At 31.6% G+C, this 24,979-nt stretch overlaps 1 protein-coding gene across 1 annotated transcript in view; it reads left to right on the plus strand.

Moving 5' to 3' along the window:
• Nucleotides 1–5,717: 5,717 nt before the first annotated feature.
• The window catches only part of LOC133193301 (serine/threonine-protein phosphatase with EF-hands 2-like), a 30,761-nt gene continuing 11,499 nt past the window's right edge, over nucleotides 5,718–24,979 (plus strand). Inside the window, exons 1-6 of the mRNA XM_061329248.1 lie at nucleotides 5,718–5,857; nucleotides 7,390–7,517; nucleotides 15,565–15,670; nucleotides 19,321–19,475; nucleotides 21,460–21,621; nucleotides 24,320–24,486. Of these exons, the coding sequence (XP_061185232.1) occupies nucleotides 5,797–5,857; nucleotides 7,390–7,517; nucleotides 15,565–15,670; nucleotides 19,321–19,475; nucleotides 21,460–21,621; nucleotides 24,320–24,486 (779 nt within the window). The 5' untranslated portion in view covers nucleotides 5,718–5,796. The remainder of the gene's footprint in view (nucleotides 5,858–7,389; nucleotides 7,518–15,564; nucleotides 15,671–19,320; nucleotides 19,476–21,459; nucleotides 21,622–24,319; nucleotides 24,487–24,979) is intronic.

Raw genomic sequence — 24,979 nt, forward strand, 5'->3', positions numbered from 1 at the left:
CAGTAATTTATAATTCTTTCAAGATAAGTGGCTATATTGATGTATATGATCTTTTTATTGACTGGCACTTCACGAGCAACTATTATAATTATAAATTCAAAATCTTTGCAGATAAAAGTTGCTGATTGAGGGATCTGCAGATTAGCCCCCTGTATTGACCAAGCTCTAAAGTTGGCACTTGTTTATAAGAAATGCAAGAAAATTAACTTGATGAAAGGACTTATTTACAATTTATACCTGTATGATAATTGAGTGGAAAATGAAATCCTTAAAAAATGATGTTTATTCATCTACACAATGATTAAATCTAATACTAAGCTAAATTCCCATCTGTAATGTTATTTTTATGAATGAATTATCCTGGAAGCATAAATTTTATGCATTTTCATATTCATAAATGGGTGGAGTTATCTCCTTATAAGTAGAGAAGAAAACTGCTTATAGCAGTTTCTTACCAGTTTTTAAGCAGTTCATATATTTTCATATTTATATGTAGGTGGAGTCATTTCCATATATGTATAGCAAAGGAAACTGCCTATAGCAGTTGCTTAGCAGTTTTTAAGCAGTTCACCTTAACCTTCCTATTGACTGCTTAGATACTGCCAAGGAAACTGCTTAGCAACTGCTAAGATACTGCTAATGAACTGCCTAGCAACTGCTTAAATGGTGGACTGCTAATAAAAACTGTCTAATGACTAGCATGCAAAAACCTTCAGCCAACAACAGAGGAGAAGGCTAGTAAACTGTTTAAAAACTACTTCAGCATTGAACTGTGAAGGTTAAAAAACTGCCAAAGAACTGCCTTCCACTTTGACTTGGGAGTCAGAATTACAGCAGAACTTTGTATATCTGATTGCTCCCTAGTGAATTGTTGCCTGAAAATCAAACTTTCTTTAAACCTTCAGATACAGTTGAACTTCAGTATCTCGAACTCTGATATCTCAAACACCATGGATATGTAGAAGTGAATTGGAAGTCAAACCTCTAATTCTTTAAGTATTTTAACCCCAATATCTCGAAGCCTTGAATATCTCGAAGTTTTTCCTTGGTCCCTTGAGTTCGAGATAATGAGGTTTGTCTGTACATTCAAAAATTTAATAAATTGCTGTGTATTAAGTAGAATTGCTGATTGCGTTTTAGAAATTCTAACCCTGTTTGACTGAATTATGGCCCATTATTACTGAAAGTGCTGACATTTTTGTTTTCTTATATTTTATACAATTGGGAAGGGGGGGGGGGGGGAGATTTCTGAAGAGAATATGAAAAAACTGTTTTATTAGCAAATAAGATGCTTTAAAGTTTAGAATTTGCTTTTTTATAAATGCACAATATAAATATCTCATGTATAAAAATGTCAAGAAGAGTCATATAGGCATTTTAATTTCTTTAATTAAAAATATTTATGAAAATGAAGAATTATTTGTTTTTAAACATATGTGTAAAATTTGTAAGAAACAAGTCACGAATTGGAATATTTAATACACAATCACATCTTAAAAAGAAATTGAAATGAAATTATAAAGCATTAGAAAAATTGCTAATTTTCAATTTTGAACCAATCCCAATTGAAAAATTGAACTAATCCCAATCAAATTAAAAAATTATATTCTTTTTATTCATAAATTATTTTTTATTAGAAATTTTAAAAGACTATACAACTCTTCTGGACATGTTCTATTAGGTATTTATATTGTGCATTATAACAGGCAAATTTAAAACTGTTAATTAGTATCTTATTTGCAAATAAAACAATTTTTACATTTTCTTCAATTGAAAAAATGCAAAAAATTTACGTAAAATTTTTAAGAGCTGATATCAATCTTTCCCTGCTGAAATCATATTTAGATCCATGAAATAAAATTATGGCATATTCGACCTTAAATTAAGATTTCTTGTGTTAATGGAATACATAGTATAATCAAAGAAATCATTTTATACAGGAGGACAATAGTGTAATTTTGCTTCAATCAGAGCAGCTGAATAGTTTTTCTAATGCAAATATGAATAATTTATAAACCTTCATTATTTCAGTAAATTACAATTTCACATAAAAAAAATTCCAACATGAAAATTGCAGTAGGTGTTTCATAGAATTCTGTAGACAGTAGCTGTCATAATATAAGAGAAGGAAGTTACTGTAAATTCAGAATTGTTTCTTATACTCTCAGAATGTTCCTCTTATGTAATTAACACTTAAAAATATTGAACCTGTTTGCTGTATTAAGTCAAAGTTTGTTGACCTGGAATTTGAAAACATCAGCCTTAAATTAAGCAGAATTTAATTATTCCTCAGTAAGGCAGTGAGTGAACTCCAATGTAACATGGTATACGTGTGTATGAGAATGATATCCTCCATTTCTAACCAATAAAATAGTACTGTAGATGAATTTATCTCAGTAAGCTTACTGTGATGTCATAGACATTTGCAGGAGGTAATTTTAATATTTTGTTGAATATGGCATGGGCAGATCCAGGAAGTTTTTTACTGGGGGAACCCCACATCAACTGAAAAATATTGGAAATGGAATTTTTTTGACAAGGCACCAAAAAGCTTGTCCAAACCAAACCTGAAAAGCCTATTGGGGGAGGGGATTCCAAGGTAATTTTTTTGTTAGTTTAAAATAGAAATTTAATAATTCCTAAAATCTCAACTGGGGGGTGGGGGTGGGGGGGTCTGGATCTGGATATCCTTGACTCCCCCCAAGATCTGAAAATATTCAATTTTTAATTAATAATACTTTTTAAAAAAAAAAATACTTCTTTGTCACTATAAATCAAAGACACGGTACAAATCATTTCTGAAATATGATTATCTAGTTTTGATTCAATATAATTTTTCCTTTACAGACTTCATATGGCTAAATAACAATCCATGTTTTTACAGTTTTTATTAAAGCAATATGAGCAGTAGTTACTGCACTTTTGAGAATTTTATTTTGCTGTTAAAATGTGATTTTATGATAAATCTGTATGTAACTTAAATCTTTTTGATCAATTAGACTAAAGTATTAAATTGTTTCAGAAGAAAAATTTCTGTACAATGGAATGTATAGTATTATATAAGAAATCAATATTGTACAGGATGACAACAATGTAATTTTGATTCAATCAAAGCTTAAAATTAGTTCTTCCATCGCAAATGTAAAAAATAAAAGTTTATAAAGTTTCTTTTTTCTGTCAATGAAATAGTTAATTACAATTTTGCAACAAAAATTTCCAACATCACAGTTGCAGCTAATATTGCTTTAAAGCAATGTAGTGTAAAGATTGATTGTTCAAGAAATTCATGAAGACAATTATAAGTTTATGTATCTGAAGATAAATCCCAAAGCATTAGGAATATTCAATAATTAGATTTACACCTACGTACTATTTAGTAAATGTTTAATTACTGGAGGATCATCAGATTATTGTACAAATTACTTGGTGATAACTTTTGAGGCATCTTTATCAACAAGAACAGAAAATCAATATTTAATTTAGAAGATCTTGCTTAACTCCTAGCTTTACAGGATGGTATAATAACAAAAACAAAAAAAAATTCAGGTCCTATTAAGGTGGTATGGGATACCAAACGAAACTTCTCCTACATATTTATGTACCCAAATTAGAAGGATTTGAAATACCCCCACCTTTCAGTATATTAAAGTGTAATTTTAATAATTTTTTTATTATTTTAATAAGAAATACAAAAACGATTTTTTTTTCTTGCATAATTCTTTTTTCATAAGCTTAATATTATAGGCAGGCGTTTGCTAATATAAAGTGTTTATAAAAACAAAAATGACGAGAAATATGTCTTAGTAATTTTTTAATTTTCAACAAAAAATAAGCGTAAAAAACTGGGAAAACTTTATTTCTTGAAAACAGACGGATAACATTTCATGAAAGTCTACAATAAGAATGTATCTTAATATGTTAGCAAAGTGAAATAAACAAATTGAAAAAATATATATTAATGGAAAATATAAAATGCATTAAAAAATTTTTGAATTAAAAGATCCGAGCGGAAGAGTTATCCTTCTTTATTTTCCAAGGGTTGAAAAAACCTGGGTGCTATTTTAGAAATGATGAGCATTTTTTCCCAACCATAAAAAAATCGCACTTTGTAGTTTTCAACTTTGAGCGGTTTTGAAAACAATGCATGGACAATCGCTTTCCAGGACGTGTCTTGTTCAGAGCAATTGCATTCATCTGAACGTTTTGGGACTATATACAACAGCTAGCTGATTTGTGACCAAACAGTTACTTCTTGAATTAAATAACAAAAAAGTCCAGCTCTGGTTAACGTGATAATTGATTGGTGATAATTCAGCACAATGTGAAGTAATCGCACTTATTTATGCCTCACCGCACACAAGGTGCTGTACAGTTACTCAAACTTTTGCTTAAAAGTGTTCAAAAGCAGCAATGTTGAAACTACCTTTTACAGGGGTTTGCTTTTTTAAATGTCCGTTGTACAATTATAAGTAAATTTATATACTTGCGATTTTTTTTGTCTGTTTTTACTTAAAATGCCGACTTGTGAGAACTTGCATTGAAATAGACTTCAGAGTGTTCTTTTCAACGGTGTATCTACAAATTTTGACCCGATAATAAGCACTCATGCAAATCAAAACAATACTTCAAACGGAAATACGTCATAACGTGGAGGTATCCCATACTACCTTAAGCTAAAAAACATCATTATTGGAACTTTATTACAGTACTGCTCTTTGAGATTGACATATTTATTATTATCATTTGTCTAAAATTTGATGGATTAGAAGATTACTGGTGATAATTAAAATTAATCAACGCAGAATCTCACTGATGGATATTTAGAGATCTTATCACATACTTGGAATCTTACAAATGAGTTTCCCTACAATGGAACATTTATAACTTTTAAATGTATTATTTATTCAAATCTTAAGAGGTTTCATTATAATATTCACCATGAAATAATATAAAATGCTTGAAATTCAGAAACAGTAATATGTTTTGTCAAACTCTGGGAAAAGTCTTGGTAAACTTGCTGGCAGTTTGTAATGGAATGTTAAGGAAGGTGTTAGCTGTCTCACCTCGGTCGCTCTAATGGGGACCAAGATAATGCACAGTTTTCCTCTGAGGCCTTCAAAATAAAAGGGAAAAAACAAAACTCAGAATTTTGATAGGTGCTTAATAAATAGATACATGAACTTCATGAAACTTTTTCTCCTTACAAGGGTAAAAAGTTTAAATACAAATATGACTTCGATTCATTTCTAAGACAATTAAATGAGTTTTACAATTATTAAAGTTTCCCAGGATATTTTGTTTGTATCATAATTACTTTAAATTGAAAGTTGTTAGAAAATGTTACTGTATTGATCTTCTTTTGTACAGTAGCAATACATTATAAAAATGTAAATTTTGTGTAAAATTTATCAATGTCCATAGAGTACTTTATGTTTTTGTTTATTTCAAAAGATTAATACTAGTTCAGAAAGGAATTAGAAACATGTTTAAACATGTTTTATTACTGACCCCTGATAAGATAATGACTGATTTTGAGCAGTTCAGAAAGTACTTATCACTATTTTAAATTATTACATATTTCCTCTGTAATGGAATATTTTTTGATACATTCTAGCTCTAATTAATGAAGTATAAATACACTAGCATTTACCATTATCTAAAAAACACTGATAAAAGTGAGTAGACTTTATAGCATCAATCTGATTGGTTGATTCCAGATTTGAACTGTTAGAGGTATTTCTGTGATGCCTTGGAGCCAGATAGTCAGTCAGAGAAATACAATGGACTAAGCTTATAATGGGATGTACCTCATCTAATGCTGTTCGAGTGGAGGACGAAATTCCAAGGTCACAAAGTGGTGAGTTTACTTCCTTTCAGTCTTTAAATTCTTTTGTAAGCCTTGAAAAAAAAGATACATTTACTTTATCTTATAATACTTGTTCACTTTGTGACATAATGCAGATGTATGAGCCTGTGGGTGTATATGAATTATATGCTACATGTGCAATATAGTTATTAATTGTTATAAAACTAATTGACTTTCATTTTCCTCTCACTAATTTAAAAGAGTAAAAAATATTTAATGTTTACATTAAAGGTGTTAAATAATATAAATCAATTTAACAAAGTACGGGTATGACTAAATATGAATTTAGTTCATTAAAAATGCCTTCTTTTATGAAAGCTTTTAATTATCTTAAAGTTTTAATAGTATTTATGATGAAAAAGAAAACATTAATTTTTTTCCTTCATTTGGTTCCAATATCAATTATTTTTTGCAGTACATCTAAAAATACATTTATAAAGTGGCTTTCATTGATAAAGTACCCCCCACCCCCAATGATTTTTTGCATTGAAATGATCCCTTGAGCTCAACTTGCAGCAAATTCAAATTCAACAAGGATTTAACATTACTAAATTTCTGCCACATTGGAAAGGGATCTTCATTTGTTGTGATTTTCTGTGCTTGCTATCAGTAAAATAATGACACTGCAAACTTCTGGAATAAACTTGGGGATGATCTCCGGAAATGATGACAACTCCTTCATACACCTGACAGCAATGGGCAAAAATGAACATTGTAAATTAATTTCTGAAGAATGAAAATTCATGTCATCCTTGTTTGTTTCAAGTTGTATGTATTCAGTCTGTTTAAAATAATTAGGAAATTACACAACTTGATGTTAAATGATATTTTCTTTCAAGACAACTGACAGGTCAAAATTTATTTGCTACAGTCAAGACTGACATTGAAGCCCTGGCTCATTTTGGACAGACGTGTTATTTATAACAATTTACAATATTTTTGATCAAGTGTTTTCTTACTGATGACCAAGCTATAAATCTGTATGAATTAAATCAGTCACCAAATAACCAACATTAAAGTCTTCCAACATTCATGACTTCATTTCACAGTGGAGTTACTGATATACAGTCAAATCTCATTATCTCAACCTCAATGAGACCAAGAAAAAACTTTGAGATAAATGAGGATTTGAGATCTCCAGGATAAAATACTTAAAGAATAAGAGGTTGGGACTTCCAAAGAAGTATTTTAGGGAATATATATATAGCATCAAGGTGTATGTGAATTGTATGAATAGCTATCTTAAGTATATCATATTATGCAACTATCTATCATCTTTTGATTAATAATCTCATTTAAAGAAGAATATAAAGAATATTTTTGAAGTTAGAAGTAATTTAGGGAATATATATAGCATCAAGGTGTATGTCAAGAAAATCCTATCTATGAAAGGGCAAATGTATTGTTTCTGAAGATATTGAAAAGGATAGTGATGACTTTGTTTGAAATCAAAGTATAAGTTTACATTAGATCTCAGAATGGCAAAATCATTAGGTTCCAACTACTAACACTTTTTTTGACAGTGATTCGCTCAGTGGTGCTAATACAGAAGTGGTACCGACGGTACTTAGCAAGAACAGAGGCCCGGCGGCGGTGCACATGGACAATATTTCAGTCTATAGAGTATGCCGGGGAACAGAATCAACTTAAGGTATATCAGCTTTTTGTAATAGGTTGATGGAAAAATATAAGCAGAATAAATAAGACTGATCTTACTTATGATTTGTTGTTGTTGCTATCTTACTTTTAATTACTTATTTACCTTCATCTACAGAATCCTTCTTTTCTTCCATCACCTGCATTGTTCTTGTTCATTCACCATTATCTATAGTGTCCTTGTTCTGTTATCTTCATCTGCATTACGGTCAAGATCTAGGAAATGAGTTAAGACTTCTTTTTGGTGCTAGATCCATTATGATGTCATGATTAACTTAAACTTACTGTTTCCTGTACTTTATGTCTTTAATAAAATTATGTAGAAAATAAAGCATTTTCACAGAATTCAATTTGAAATCCTGTCAAAAGTAATCCCAATACCTATAGTCAATTTAATATCATTTTAAAAAAGAGTTCAAGAACATACAAATTACCATTTTCTGAGTGACTGTAGGCAATCTGGATATATTTCTTTTGTCTGATATGGAAAAACTCACATTTACAGTAGAACTTCGGTATCTCAAATACTGATATGTTGAATACCATGGTTATGTCAAAGACAGTGATTTGGAAGTCCCAATACTTATTCCTTAAGTATTTTACCCTCAATATCTCAAATTCGTGGATATCTCGAAGTTTTTTCTCAGTCCCATAAAGTTTGAGATAATGAGGTTTGACTGCATATCTGATTTTCTAATTTTTTGTTGAGTTTACCTGAAAATTAAGCCCTAATACACCTTATTTTACTAAGGTATAGTTTTAAAGCATCATTAAAGAAATTCATTTATCAAATTTGAGAAATCTGTAAGTTACTTTTATTTACTAGATCTTGGCCTTAACTGTTCTTGTTCTAATCTTTCATCAACTTTGCCTTCATCTTGATTGTTCTTGTACATTATTTTTATCTTCAGTCTGTGTTTTTCTTTTGGTTTACATCTTTTGCAATGTTTGTATATTCATTAATGTCTCCATCTGCATTGTTCTTGATTTTTTGCCTTTATCTGAATTCTTCTTCATTTGCTTTGAAATGCATTGTTCCTGTTCATTTTCCTTCATCTGCATTGTTCTAATCCATGTGCCTTTATCTGTATTGTTTAAGTTTTCTGCCATATTCTACAGTGTTGTAATCCATGTGCCTGTATCTGTATTGTTCTTGTTTTCTGCCACATTCTGCATTGTTCTAATCCATGTGCCTGTATCTGTATTGTTCTTGTTTTCTGCCACATTCTGCATTGTTCTAATCCATGTGCTTTTATTTGTATTGTTCTAGTTTTCTGCCACCTTCTGCATTGTTCTGATCCATGTGCCTTTATCTGTATTGTTTAAGTTTTCTGCCATATTCTACAGTGTTGTAATCCATGTGTCTGTAGCTGTATTTTTCTTGTTTTCTGCCACATTCTGCATCGTTTTAATTCATTTTATTTTTTTTTTTTACATCTGTGTGCATTTTTCTTGTTCATTTGCTCCTTAGTATTTGTTCATTTGCAATTTATTATCATCTGTATTGTTTTTGTTCGCTTGCTTAATTCATCTGTATTGTTCTTGTTCACTTGTCTTTGTTCTTGTTCACTTGTCTTTGTTCTTGTTCACTTGTCTTCATCTGTATTAATGTTCTTGTTCACTTGTCTTCATCTATATTGTTCTTGTTCACGTGTCTTCATCTGTATTGTTCTTGTTCACTTGTCTTCATCTGTATTGTTCTTGTTCACTTGTCTTTGTTCTTGTTCACTTGTCTTCATCTGTATTAATGTTCTTGTTCACTTGTCTTCATCTGCATTGTATTCTTCATTTACCTTCATCTGCTTTGTTCTTTTTTATTTTTAACCCCATTGATCTTGTGCATTTATCTTCTGTTCCTTTTAGTTTGTATTATAGACATGAAGAAAAGGTTTTTGTTTGCCTTTATGTTCAGTGCTTTGTTTTGCTTGATTGTTGGTTTGCTCTGATCTACAAAGTTGTCTTGATCTATGATGGCCTTACTTCTTTGCTGCAATGAACCACTGTGTCGTTGCTGGTTTGCTGTTATCTATGATGCCCTTGTTGGCTTTGTTTAAGATTTATAGTGCCATAGTTTCATATTTAATAGCCAAGGAAATAGACAAAGAGACTAGTATTACCCTTTTAACATTATCTCTGGATTTTCTGTGTTAATGTTTCATTTCTCCATTATTTCTAAAAAAGTTTTAGGAACCAATCCATTATTTCATTGATTTGCAGTAAATGCATCATGAAGATTAAATGAAGATCATGTTTGATGTAAAATACATAGGAGACTTTTATTGAAGAGTAAGAATGTTTGACCTTTCTTTGTGTTTCACACTAATGGACAGGGTTTAAATGATTAGCTGGATTATGTATATTGATCCTTTAAAGTTTCTTGTCAGGTGATTTGTATTTCTCTGTAAAAACCTTGGTTGTGATGTCACAGCTTCATAAGATATTTCCTTTCATCTATCAAAGACACTGACTTTGATGAAAATTTTAGTTCTAAGTAAGATTGGCAGTCCATAGGTACATTAGTCTAATGGAAGTTGGCGTGAAAAACAAGTTTTCTGAGAAATCAAAAACCAGGGAACGTCAACTATGATATGAACTTGCAGTGATTAAAACTATCGTATAAGTGGAATTTTAGCAAGACGCAAATTTAGCAATTGGTCCTTAAAAATTAGTTTTTAACTTTAGTGAGAAGTAATTTTAGCGATTTTATGGTGCAAAGAAAGATAGCAGTAATTTCTAATGCGAAATAAATTGTTAGAGATATTTAATTTTAGTGATCTCAACACCCTTGCCAAAAATGCCAAAATTGAATCCTCACTACAATTTCTGCTTATGCAGTATGATGCAGACTTTCAATGAGGGGATGAATAGATTTAACGAGGCCGAGTCTAATTATTACTACCCTAGATATTTTGATAAATTTTCTTGAATGAATTTTTACTATTATGATAATTATTTTAAGATAAAAATATCAAATGTTTACCATCCCGACTTCTAAAAGGGCCATTTTAAAAGTTATCAAATTTTACTATTGGACCCTATGGGAATTTGTTGGAAAAGCACCAAATTATCATGTTTTCCCCATATTTTTTTGTATTTCTGCCCTAGGGATTCTGAAAGTTATTGTAAAAGTCACCAAATTGTGAAATTTCAAAAAAGTTGACCATCTGGTTTGGTCTAGGAATTATTTTTTCCCAATGCCCAATACTTCTAAATTTGCCATATTGCGGCATACGTTTTGTATATATTGGCGCAGATTAATTATTTTGGTAAAAAATAACAATGTTTAGATTGCTGGTATGTTTCTTTTGATGTTCTGCCAACAGTGTTTAATAAATTGTCCATGGACGTCTTGAATACTCAATCGAGTCAAGCATCATTCTTCAGCATCATGCATTGCTTACAGAACCGGAAAATAGTGACGTCGTGAAAGCCATTCCAGCATTTATTCCTGAATATTGTCTTAAAAGCACATTTTAACACCCATAAACGTTACAGATAATGTTAATTTTGTATTACAATTACAATTCTTGGATAGGTGTTATGTTGCAGATACGACTGCATGAAACTAAAAAGCTGCGCAAAGTCATGCACACTGGAATTAGACTTGGCCTCGTTAATTATAGAATACATGTACATGTACACAATAAATATTTGTGACCAAAAATAACTGTTATGCTTGTAAACAAATGATTGCGCCCATGACAAAAGGGCCTTATGGCAATTTTGCTAAAACAGAGAAATAACGTCATAAAGATATGACGTTGCAGACGGTGAGCGTCGACGCAGAATTTTTTTTATTCACGTGTTTTACGTTTTGACACGACTAGCTCACTTTCGTCGTTGTTCCTCAACATTGAAATAATTATTTATATCTTTAATTTTAGTTCTTTATCTTCTAATTCACTGATATTAATTAAAATATTTAGAATTTTATTCGAGACCCGTTTCTTTACTACATGTTATTACGTTATTACATAGCTTTATAATACGTCTCTGATCTGTGCTATGCATTTCCTATTATACATGTATAGAAGCTTCAGACAAGGTGATTTTCTGGATCATTGATTATGGATGAACGAATGCGATTTTGATATATAGACACACAAATTGAAGTTATTTGTTAGATACGGGTATATTATCAAAATATTGCAGAGAAAATCGTTTTCCTGTATAAGATCCGCAACACCATTCTCAACACATCGATCATGTAAACATTGAAGCATTGGTACATCGCGCATAAATTTTTGTTGTTAAATGCTTTAATTGCCAAAAATTTGAAACTGGTCACACTTCTTCCAACAGAAAAGAAAAGTATTCTTGTAAGTTTTCACAAATCTAGCAAAAGTACGAACGAATGACAGACGTGATATTATTTTTAAGAACTATAAATAAACACGAGAGGTAACTCTGACAAGCGAGATACTAGAGAGGTACCAGAGAGGGACTTTCTTTTCTTTTTTTTAACACCATTCAAAATCAACATACTCATACAAATTTGCTCCCGTAGTATAAAAAATATTTTTAAAAATCTTACTTATCATCAGTAAAAAAACGTTTTAATTGTAAGTATTATATTTATATTTTCTTTAAAAGTATTTTTGAAAGCTTATGGAACTAGCAGCTGTCAAAGTGAAAGAGGAAAAAAATATAGAATAAGAAATAGATACTACATTGAACCAGACTTTCATTTATTTTTTTAAATCTGTTACATGTGCATCTATTTATTTTAACATGAAATTATTTTTTTAAATAAAATAAATTTTATTTTTTTTTTTTTAGTAATAATGATCATAAATTTAAATAAAATAAAATGAAATTAAAAAAAAAATTGTTTCGTCTTATTTTTGTTGTTGCCACTTCCGATGTAAGTACTTGAAAACAAACAAAAACTACCGAATGAAATAAAATTGTTCTAATTGTTCTAGCTTAAAAAAAAGTTTACATGTATGTATACCTGAGGTGTGTGTGAGAGAGAAAGAGAGATAGAGAGATGTTACATTAAATCGAGTTTATTAATACAATGTGAAATGTGAAACTTTAATGAAAAGGCGAATTTTCAAAAAAAAACAACAATATCGTATTATGAAAAGAAATCTCTATCTCCCTTTTTTTCTTTTGCTGTCTATTTATTTTCAGTAACTCGAAAATATAACATTTTGGTACTCGTGTTGTGCATAAAAAAGTTCAAAGGTTTTAGCTTTATCTGCAGTTTTTAGTCACTTAAAAGTCAAATATATGTAATCCTTGTCATTCATAGAATCTCAGCATTGTATGTCATTACATTTCTATTATCAATCTAAAACTCGTTTTTTTTATTGAAATAATAATCTCAGTTATCGGTTTAGTATGATATTGCTTAACTTGCCTTTGAATTATGTAAACGGGCTGATTTTGTTATTTGGATTTATTGAAATAAATCTTGTTAAGATCAAATTGTATTTGAACATGCATTGTACAAAGTAAATTAAATGCTAAAAATATTATACCTATTAAACTCATATTAACTACAAGTATTGCATGTTTCTGTCATTTAACTTTTAACCCCCCCCCCCCCCCCCCACACACACACACACAAGAACATGTTGCAAGTTTTTATTTTTATGGCAGTGCAGGAGACCGGGGAAGAGGGCCAGGGTCATTTTATATTACTGGGACCTAACTACTTTACAGTGAATCTGTAAAGCTTTACAAGAATAAGCATATCCAAGTCTCTGGCATGGGGCCAGAATGGAATTTTTATATTGTAAAACTTCATATACAATAACATTTGAAAACAATAACATTAGAATTTCATACGATAAAGCCGCGAGAAATGGGGGGGGGGATTCTAAACACACCATCACATAACAATATTTACATGTACCTAAATGTATGCCACATCGTAAAAATTTGTCATTTAAAAACTCAGCCAGTCAAGGAATATTATGAACCAGTCGCATTTAACTGACTGGATATAAAAAAACTTTCAATTAATTTTTACCCCCCCCCCCCCCAGCCGAAAAATTCTATCAATTAATCTGCATGTCATTGATTCCTAACGACAACATATATATATAATTATTTATGATTTATTTCTTAGAAAAATCTATTTGATATTAATTTAAAAAAATGACATATTGATTTCATTCAAAGTTCGGATAAAATTTGTTGAAATGACAATAAAATACCCGATATCTGTTAATACCCATGTTCTTCTAAAACCATTTAATTTTACAAAATCAAACAAAATCGTTATTCTAGGACGCAATTTTTCTCATGATTAACTAGATTTGATAGCAGTTAAGTTTCCAGTTCCAGGCATGTGGAGCTCATGATCGCTGTTTGTTTTGAAAATGACCCTGCTCATATACATGTACGTAAGGAGAGAGTTCAAGGTGCAAAAATAAATTGAGGAATTAAGTCAATATTATTTCAAACCTAACCAAATGACGTATCTGGAGGTTATGGGGTTGGTTGTGGGAAGGCATCCCCCCTGCACACCTTAAATGTAGGAAGATTTTAAAAATACGACAACCCTCGTATGCTGTTAAACTCATATTAACTACAAGTATTGCATGTTTCTGTCATTTAACTTTTAACCCCCCCCCCCCACACACACACACACAATCCAACCACTGGTCATCCTGGATCTGTTTTTTTTTTTTATTTTAAATGCATGTGAATTATAATTCATCCATTTGTTTATAATTTATCAACCTGCTTACTTAAAAATTATTCAAAAATGTTTCTTGCTGTGACTGAAAATTGTGTATCATTTCAATTTAAAAAAAGAAGTTTTGTTACCACATGCGGGCAGAAGTCCTTCTGATTTTTTGTTTGAAATTTTTTTATCGAATATTGCTTAACATGCAGTGTATCAACTTAATGTCCTTAAATTGTTGTACAGCGTATACGGTAACTCACTACATTTCACAAATTTTCTGTCTAATTATATTTAGAAAACAAAAAAAAAAAAAAAAAGAAACAAATTTTCATTACCCAGCAGCATCTATTTCATCGTTGTTTCCGAGAATTTTTTTGAAATATTTTTAACTTCACATTTTGAAAGAGATATCGTTTATACTGGATTCAACCCCCCCCCCCCCCCCCGAAAAAAAAAATTGACATCTTGTCCTATCGAGAGCCATGCTTAAAATGAGATGATTTTCGAATGAATTCTACAGGTTTCTCAAACGATTATTACACAAGATAAATACTTTGGTTTTGAGAGAATAAATTGATATTGAACAGAAGCCGCTTGCTTCTCGGGTTTTCCTGACATTCCAGCATAGTGAAATGTAAAACAAACAAACGAACAAACACGCATAATTCTATACACAACTGCATGATGGATAATAATTAATTCAACTATTTATTATCATATTATACAATTATTAAAAGAGACAACGACCCAAAAATGTCTCTGGAAATGCTCAATAACATACATTTATTACCGTAGTAACATTACAATGCAAAGTGAAAGTCATGTTCACTCTGAAAACTTTTGACGTTGGTGCGAAAGTAACATGACGTCACTGTTTACCTGTTAAAGTATCATTGATATAAATGAAGAAAAAACCTACTTAGAGTTGACGTAGGGTCATAAAAATTCAGATTTGGCAACTTCTAACCTTGCTCTATTAATATCCATGAAAAACTTAAAATGTGTAAAAATTGCCATAAGGGCCCTTTTCCCATGGGCGCAATCAAATACCCAGGTACTTGATTATGCACCAAGTTTTTTAACTGATCACCGGCCTTCAAACATTTTAAGAAGAAAATATTCATAAGGAACATGATTGATAGATTTTAAAGTTTAAAATGCAAGATTTGAAGTCATTAGTTAAATCCATAAATATTTGGATTTCTGTCACAGGGAAATGATCCGAAGAATATGGGAGAAATGTAGAATAAAGACCAAGCTTTTACAAAATGTGAAAAATATTTTGAAGTCATTTCAGGTTTCATTAGTTTCCAATTTTCTTTTTTTTTTTCCAATCAGTAACTTATTTTTCTAATAAAAACAGTTTTTACAGATTTAGATTTTTTTCTGTCTATTTTAGCTTTACAACTTTTTCAATACCATGTTGAGCCAAATGGACACAGATGATATTGGACAGCCTAAGATTCTCCGAGCTCTGTCTGTGTCACAAAGACCAGCAAAAATTGGTAAGTTTTACCAGCCCAACTTTACTTATCAATTCCTTATTATAGACATAGAGTTGAACACTTCAAACAATCAATTAATTATTAAAATACAGTTATGTACATGTAGTTAAGCAGATAATTAAAACTTTATTACACCCTGCCATGAATATGGTCAGGGCAAATAGTGTTTGTCATGTCTGTCTCTCTCCTTCTGTCTGTCCTTCCATCACACTGCATTTTGCTCAGTTAAAAAAAAAGATTCAATATATTTTATCAAACTTGATTTTCTGATATATGTTGATGAGAGCTATTCAACTGCATCAACATTTTTTACCTTGACTTTTTCTTTGACCTTGACCTTACTTTTCAAAAAATTGTGTTTAGCTCAGTTTCAAAGAAACTATTCAAGATAGTCTTACCAAACCTTACATTCAAACATACTGATGAGAACTATTTAACTGCATCAACACTTTTTGACCTTGTTCCTTCCTTGACTGTGACCTCACTTTTCAGAAATTTATATTTAGCTCAGTTTCAAAGAAACTATTCAAGATATTTTTATCAAACCTGATAATGTGATTATATATTGATGAGAGCCTTTCAATTTCATCAACATTTTTTTACCTTGACCTCACTTTTCTTAGATGTGTTTAGCTATGTTTCAAAGAAACCATTTAAAATATTTTTATCAAACTTCATATGCTTAGGTTCATATTGATGAGAGTTAACTGCTCTTCAACTGAAAAATATTGACTTTGGCCTTTCCTTTGACCTTGACCTCACTTTTATTAAACTAATGTTTTGCTCAATTTCAAAGAAACTATTCAAGATATTTTTATCAAACCGTATATGCTGATACATATTGGTGAGAGGTGAAGTGAAAAATTCTTGACAGGGACTTAAATCAACAAATTAAACAAACAAACAAAGAAAACCTTTATGTACATGTATATTTGCACCATTGACATTTTTATGTACTTTAAATTTTTAGCACTTATTTTTATGCCCTGCCATGAATATGGCCGGGGCATATAGTGTTTGTCATGTCTGTCCTTCCGTCACACTTTGCATTTAGCTCTGTTCAAAGCTCAGTTTCAAAGAAACTATCCAAGATATTTTTATCAAACTTCATATGCTGATACATACTGATGAGAGCTATTCAACTGCATCAACATTTTTTGACCTTGACCTTTCTTTTGACCTTGACCTCACTTTTCTTAAATTAATGTTTAGCTCAGTTTTAATTAAACAATTCAAGATATTTTTAACAAACTTCATATGCTCAAACATACTGATGTAAGCTATTCAACTCACAGGCACTTGTTTTGTATATGGGGCACCCCTACTTATTTTTACCACAAGGTACCTAACTCAATTTCAGGCACCCCCGCTTCAAGCTCATATTTTGTGTATATATCAATCATTAACCTACTTTAAAATGACATCGTTCACTTCGAAAGACTTTTTTCTTGTCAAATTAATTGTTTTGGGCATTTCTGGTCGAGCCTCTTTATTGTAAACCATTCATTTCTTCCTCGAAAATTGTCTCGATACAAAATAAGACTTTGAATGGGATACATAGACTTCCGTTTGGGTTATAAATGAACTTCAAGGATAAAACGAGACCTCGGAAAGGAATACTCGTAAGTCTCTGGATTTATAAACAAAGTACGAGCTTAAAGTGGGGATGCCTGAAATTGAGTTAGGTACCTTGTGGTAAAAATAAGTAAGGGTGCCCCGTATACGAAACAAGTGCCTATGATTCAACTGCATCAACATTTTTTGACCTTGACCTCACTTTTCTTAAATTAGTGTTTAGCTCAGTTTAAAGATACCATTAAAGATAGTGTTATCATTAACTTCATATGCTGATGCATACTGATGAGAGCTATTCAACTGCATCAATATTTTTTTACCTTGACCTTTCCTTTGACCTTGACCTTACTTTTCTAAATTAGTGTTTAGCTCAGTTTTAAAGAAACCATTCATAATATTTTTATCAAACTTCATATGCTATTACATACGGATGTAACCTTTTCAACTGCTTCAACAATTTTTGACCTTGACTTTCCTATGACCTTTGACCTCACTTTTCTTAAATTAGTGTCAAACTTCATATGCTGTTACATACTGATGTAAGCTATTCAATTGCATCAATATTTTTTCACCTTGACCTTTCCTTTGACCTTGACCTCACTTTTCTCAATTTGTGTTTAACTCAGTTTAAAAGAAACCATTCATAAAATTTTTATTAAACTTCATATGCTAATACATACTGATGTAACCTTTTCAACTGCATCAACATTTTTTGACCTTGACCTTTCCTTTGACCTTAACTTCATTTATTTTAAATTAGTGTTTAGCTCAGTTTTAAATAAACCATTCAAAAATATTTTTATCAAACTTAATATGCTGATACGTATTTATGAGAACTATTCAACTGCATCAAAAACGTTTGACCTTGAACTTTTCTGGGACCTTGACCTCACTTTTCTTAAATTTGCATTTTGCTTAATTTTAAAGAAATCATTTAAGATATATGTATGTAAGCTTATGCACTTATACATAATTTGGTGAAAATTTATCATCTATATCCAACTTTTTAGATTTCAATTTCAATTTTAAAGAAACTATTCAAAATATTCTCATCAAATTTCATACAGTAATACAAATTTTCATGTTGCACTACTAATATACCCTCGGCGGGGCATTCATGACCTATGGACAAAGCTATAAGTGTAAAATTTAGAAATATAAAAATTAATGTATTAAGCATTTTGGCTCAAATTTACAAAAATACTTGTAAATCCACAGAAAACTTCCCAGATTTATGATATCACATAGGAATAAAGTAGAAATGAGAAATTGAAGGTGTTTTGAGCATTCCCTGATACTAAAACTACAGTCATCTAGTGTTGTTAATGTGAATGTCATCTAATATTAAAGAAGAGATCTAGGTGACAATATCAATTTACATGTTCTGTATACCTGACAAATGTCTTTTATCCAAGTCTGCAACTGTGAATGTTTAATGGGATTTTGTACTTTGAGACACAAAGATGGTTCACAGCTGTGAAATCAACAATTTTGCTCATGTATTGATGTGTTAGGCATCACACTCAAAATTAGCATCATTTTCAAGGAACAGGTCCTTTCCCTTTCAACCTCAGAAATAAAGTTTTCCGACTGTGGCCTTTCACCTTTTTAACATAAAGAAAGCCATAAAATATTCTTCTCTAGAAAAATCATTAGACATGACTTGATGTCATTGTGTAAAGTTTTATTTTGCACAAGAAAAAAAAGGTAAAATGAGGAGGATCATTCCTCTCTCAAAAGAAAGCTACAACTATAATTTAGTAACTGTTTGACTTAGTCATTTCAAATATTTTCTCTTGAACTATCCAACCAGATGTATCACTGTTTGTGAAACAATCTTCAATGATGGAATTTCCAGTTAAGATTATGGCCCTTAGGGTAAGGATCGAAGTTTCTGAATGGAGTGGGGAAAAAAAAGTGGACACAGGATTCTTTTTACAAGCATGACATATTTCAAGTCATTGTTGCAGCCCATGGGCCTATTGTTCATTAAAACAATATTAATTGCAAGCAATACCAGTAGGTATTTCTTTCAACTACATGTATGTTATAAGAGAATGTACTATGTTCTTAAGATACCAAAACCTTAGAGGAAGAGGACTATGTACTGTTGAAGAAGAGCGATCCAGACTCTATTGAAGTCGAGTCCTCTTATCGCGGAGTCCATCTCACATTTCCACTTACACAAGCTCAACTACAGAGCCTTATCAACTCCTTCAAAACCAAGCAGGTATACATTTATGTCTCACAGAGCTCAACCAGGCCTCAGGGTCATGAAACAGACTAGGATTTAAGTCAAATTTTCATTCGCCTGTAAAATGTTTATTAATTATTGAATCAATCTCTAAATCTGCAGATAACAACACTTTTGTAAAGCAATGTTGAAAAATATTTAAATTTTGATGTGCTTGACTACTACAACATTCTAGTACAACATAAACATTTTGACTTAAGCTTAAGATATTTCATGATCCTGGGGCCTGATTACACATTTAAAATATAAACAGGTACATGTAAGACATGCTACAAAAATGAATATGAACTCTTTCAAAATCAAGCAGGTACATTCATGTCTCACAGAGCTCAACACTAGCACATAGTCAACTACTTTTAAAAAACAAGACCTTAAAATTTCCTTCAAAACCAAAAGGTACATATAGAACTTACAAGTTACTAGTAAACTGAACTACAGGACCTGATAAATTCCTCCAAACCCATTGGGTACTTGAAGAGCTTTTTAAGTTTACCTAAGCTTTTCCTTAAGTGAGCTTTTCTGATATCATTTTGTCCAGCATCAGTCTCTCTGTAAGCTTCTGACAATTTCGATTTCTTCACCAGAACCACTGGCCCAATTTCAACCAATCTTGCCACAAAGCATCCTTGGGTGAAGGGAAGTAAAGTTTATTCAAAAGAAGTTCCACACTTTCTTGAATTTGGAGATAATCAAGAAAAGGCAAAAATAAGGTGTGTGTCTTAAAAAACCTTCCCAAGAATCACTGTGCCACAAAAGATTAAACATAAAAGAAAGCTTTTTGAGCATATGGAGAAAAAAATCTATAAAAAATCTGTCAAGAACAGATGGGCCATGATTAGTCATATTAACATAAAATTAATATAGTAGCATCCTTAGATAGTGCAGATTGAAGTTTGTTCTAATATGGCCCCAGGGGGTAGGGTGGGGCCACAAAAGGGGATCAGAGTTATACATAGGAGTATTTCAGAAATAAATCTTTAAAAATCTTCTTCTCAAGAACAGAAGGGGCCATTTTTAATAATTTACATGCAAGCATTCTCAGGCAATGCAGATTGAAGTATGTGCAAATCGTGGCCCATGGGGATAGAATGGGCCACATAGGGGGTAAAAGTTTACATGTGATTATGTAAGAAAAAAATCTTATAAAAATCTACTTTTTTTCATTAGTTCTTTAATAACTAGATATAGTGACCCAAGTTCATTCATAAAACTATACTACAAACAGCTAACTTCCATAGAATGTATGCTACACAGACAATAGACAGAGCCTAGTTGATCACACTTATCAGTCAACAGCTTGCTTTTTAGCTCTACTGGTCAGAGACCAGAAGACCTAATGGGATAGTAACATGTCCGTCATCTGTCTGTCTATCTGTTCGTCTTTTTGTCTGTAAACAGTTATTCAAAATGCTACTCCTCCTATACTTTTCAATATAACTTGGCACACACAAGTAGACTATACTAAGATACTTAATTCTGTGTATCAGCCATGGTTACTAAAAATATGAATATCTTTGAAATACTTTCAAAACACTACCCCTCTTACAGTTTTGGTCTGATTTCAATATTACTCGGTGCACAAGTAGACAACACTGTGATACATAATTCTTTATACTGGTTTTTGATTTCAAGATTAAAGCAAGGATCATTATTTTAATTTATTACTTTTGAATAGTTTCAATTAAGTTCCTTTGTTAAAAGTTCGAACCAGTAGAGCTACAGTCTCATCAGAGATTTCTGGTTCCATTCTAAACTGCGGTCAGGCAGGAGAATTCGGATTACAAGATGCAACTATTTGTTTTAATTGATGTATCAGTTATTCAGTTATGTGCTCAAAAACTTATGTGTATAGATTGTAATTTTCCCAAGTACTTTATATTAAGAGAACCATAGGCAACATATGTATTACCTTAATTCTTATGGAAAAATTCATCATTGCAGCATCACTGATTTCTTTCAGCCACTGCATGCCAAATACCTGATTCAACTTTTACTTGAGACTCGCACTGCATTAAAGCAAAAAGCCAATATTAACTATGCCACTACCTCGATCTCAAAGCAAATAACAGTCTGTGGAGATCTTCATGGGAAACTTGATGATCTCTACATGATTTTTCACAAGGTAAAGTAATTCATCCAAACTATGGAAATAAAATATTTTCACATGAATGACTAAGTTGAAGTTTATGAAGCAGGTTCATTCCCAAGTAACTATAGGTCCAGTATTTGACTATTTGATTTCTTTTACTCATAAATAATATTTGTCCAGATGAGCTTTGTAATTTTTAATTGCATTTTTTTGTACCCAGGAAGTTTTAGATGAATAGAGTGAATCGTGTTGTCTTTCTGTTTACATGAGCAATCATATGTTCTGGAATAACTTTATTATGATCCAAGGATATATCAAAACCTTTATCCAAGGTCATTTGGGAAACATCAGGGTAAATGTCAGAAAAATTGTAAAGTTTGTGTCCAGAGTGTAACTTTGAAATATATTGGAAACTCCTACTTGCACCATTAAGACTTCTAAGGACCTGATGTTATGACATTTAGGGTTCATAATCCTTCTGTTTGCTCATGTAAAATTTTGCTTTAACGCTAAAAATTTTCCCTAAGAATCTATTTTATTAGTAAAATCTACACAATTTCAGCATACTTTATGGGACAAAATTTTACAGAAATTGCTTTTTTTCTCTAGTGAGAGTTATCTTTCTTATCAGAGGAGCTCATAGTGGCAAACAAAATTGCTTACCTCAGTTATAAATGAATGTGTGTCTATTTGACCTTGTTGAAGATTATCTGGACAAGTACAAGGTCAATAGAATAGTTCGTATTTGTGACATCTTCGATTTATTTTTGTCTCTCTGTTATAACAGCTTTTTCTCTTATCTGTAACCTATTGATCATTTTCTAATTCTTGCATTAAAACAATCTTGAGTAAGGGTTATATATATTCCTATCTGTTCAAATGAAGAGCCAAGTTCCCTTTACAGAGTGGGAATGGAGAAATATATAGGTAGAAAATCAAAATGTCTGTTCAGGATAGGACAGTGGTAGGTCAAGATTTTTACATAAGAATTATAAGATAAAGTCCTCATTTCAAGAATCAGGCAGTCATTAAGCATGCCTTCTCAGGTAATGTAGATTCAAATTTTTAGTCATGCCCATTTCCTCCACTTGACCTGGATGGGGCACAATAGGGTCACTGATTTTTTTAATAATTGTTTCCAAGAAGATTTGAAATTTGCTCATCACAGAGTTGCTTTTATCTTCAGGATCATGGATGATTTATTTACAAAATCAAGCATTTTTTATGCCTTCGTAATCGAAGATTTGTGGGTATATAGTTTTTGCCCTGTGTGTCCATCTGTCCGTTTTTCCGCAAAAACTTTAACCTTGCCAATATCATTTGATTGGTTGAAGCTATGGCTTTCATATTTCACATGTGTATTCCTTGTGACAAGACCTTCCTTTGGAAACTAACATATTTAACCTCTTGACATTGGAGTTTGACCTACTCTTGCAAAAATTTATCCAACTTTAACCTTGCATGCCCATAACTTTTGAACAGTTGGTGCTACTCACGGGGCTTTCATACTTAATATTACGTGTGGCATGGTATTATGTAGTGTTATCGAAAAGTTTCTTTGAAATTCACTTGGTTATATAGGGTATAAATAGTAAGGCCATGCAGTAGCATGGCACTCTAAGCTCACTTGCTAGGATTTAGAGATTAGTATGGCTGATAGTGATGCAATGGAGTGCAATGAATTTGGGCTATCCAGTTGTATTAGTTGATGTGTTATGGTTATGTGTTAGCAGTATATAATTGAATAAAAGCACTAGCGAGCAGCGTTCCTACTTAATATGTGTTGTGTTTTATTCATTTAGCACTTCATTGATTTATATTCAGATGAACAAAGTGAGCGAGAATATAATTCACATTTGTATTCCTTGTGAGAAGACCTCTCCTTGGGTACAATAATTTTTGACCTTTTGACCTTGACCTTTTTTATGTTTGAAATAACTTTTGAACAGATGGTTCAAGGACTTTCATATTTCACATGTATATTCCCAGTGGCCTGACCTTTCCTTGGGTACCAACAATTTTTGACCTTTGACCTTGGAGTTTGACCTACTTTTCAGAAACTTTATCCTCAGTCATAACTTTTGAACAATTGGTGCTAGGGCCTGAAAATTTCACATATGTATTTCTTGTAATAAATCCTTCCTCAAGATTACAATAGTTTTTACCTTTTTATTCTTGACCCTGAATTTTGACCTACTTTTGACAAACTAACCTTGGCCATAACTTTTGAATGGTTGGTGCTAGGACTTTCATATTTCACATGTATATTCCTTGTGATGAGACCTTTCTGTGTGCACCATTAATTTTGACCTTTGACCTTGGAGTTTGACCTATTTTGAAAAAACTTAAACCTTGACCATAACCTTTGAATGGTTGGTGCAAGGTCTTTCATCCTTCACAAGTGTATTCCTTGTGACAAGTCCTTTCTTTGGGTACCAACATTTTTAATCTCTTGACCTTGGAGTTTGATTTGTATTTGAGAAACTTGAACCTTCGCAATGAGCTTAACCCTTACCATGGGCTGTCATATGGGGGCATCAGTGTTTTACAAACTTATCTTGTTTCTATTAAAATGAATAACCATTTCTGTATTATTCAGGCCATTTGAATTTCCATCATTTAATGAATGTTTATTTGTCAAGAATTAAATTTTTGTGTTACTTACCAGTATAAACATGATTGTAAATGAATTTGAATTTCAACATTTTCTTTCAATATTTCTTTTTTTCAGAATGGTCTTCCGTCTGTGCACAACCCTTATATATTCAATGGAGATTTTGTGGACAGGGGCCGTAACTCTGTAGAAATTGCTGTGATTCTTTTTGTATGCTTTCTAATCAACAAAAATGAAGTTTATCTTAACCGTGGTAACCATGAAGATCATGTGATGAACCTAAGGTATTTTTATTATGCCCCATCCCCATTGGAAAAAGAGGGCATATTGGTTTCCACCTGTTTGATGGTTGGTATGTTGGTCTGTCAGTTGGTCAATAGATCAAGTTTTGTCCATTCAATATTTTAAGAACCCCTTAATTGACAGATATCAAACTTATTTCACATGTAACCCATGATGAGTAGATGACCCTAATTGATTTTGAATTCAAGGGTCAAAGGTACAGGGTCAAACTACTCTAAACATAGGAAAATATTGTCTAATCATTATCTTCACAGCCATTTAATTTGCTGACAGATATCAAACTTGGTACCTTGGACTACACTGGACATAGGAAGATATCTTGAGGACCATTTTTGCTTGAACAGGCATCAAATCTTGTACATTGGTACCCTCTAAGAATTAAATTACCCTAAAGGATATCAAGCTCTGATAGACATAATTAATAGTATTGTTTGTCTCTGGCTAGTAGATAAGCATTTTTTTACTATCATTACA

The sequence above is a fragment of the Saccostrea echinata genome, unplaced genomic scaffold, assembly GCF_033153115.1.
Source record: "Saccostrea echinata isolate AGI-Se365-2 ecotype Australia unplaced genomic scaffold, CSIRO_AGI_Sech_v1 ptg000027l, whole genome shotgun sequence".
Taxonomy (NCBI): Eukaryota; Metazoa; Mollusca; class Bivalvia; order Ostreida; family Ostreidae; genus Saccostrea; species Saccostrea echinata.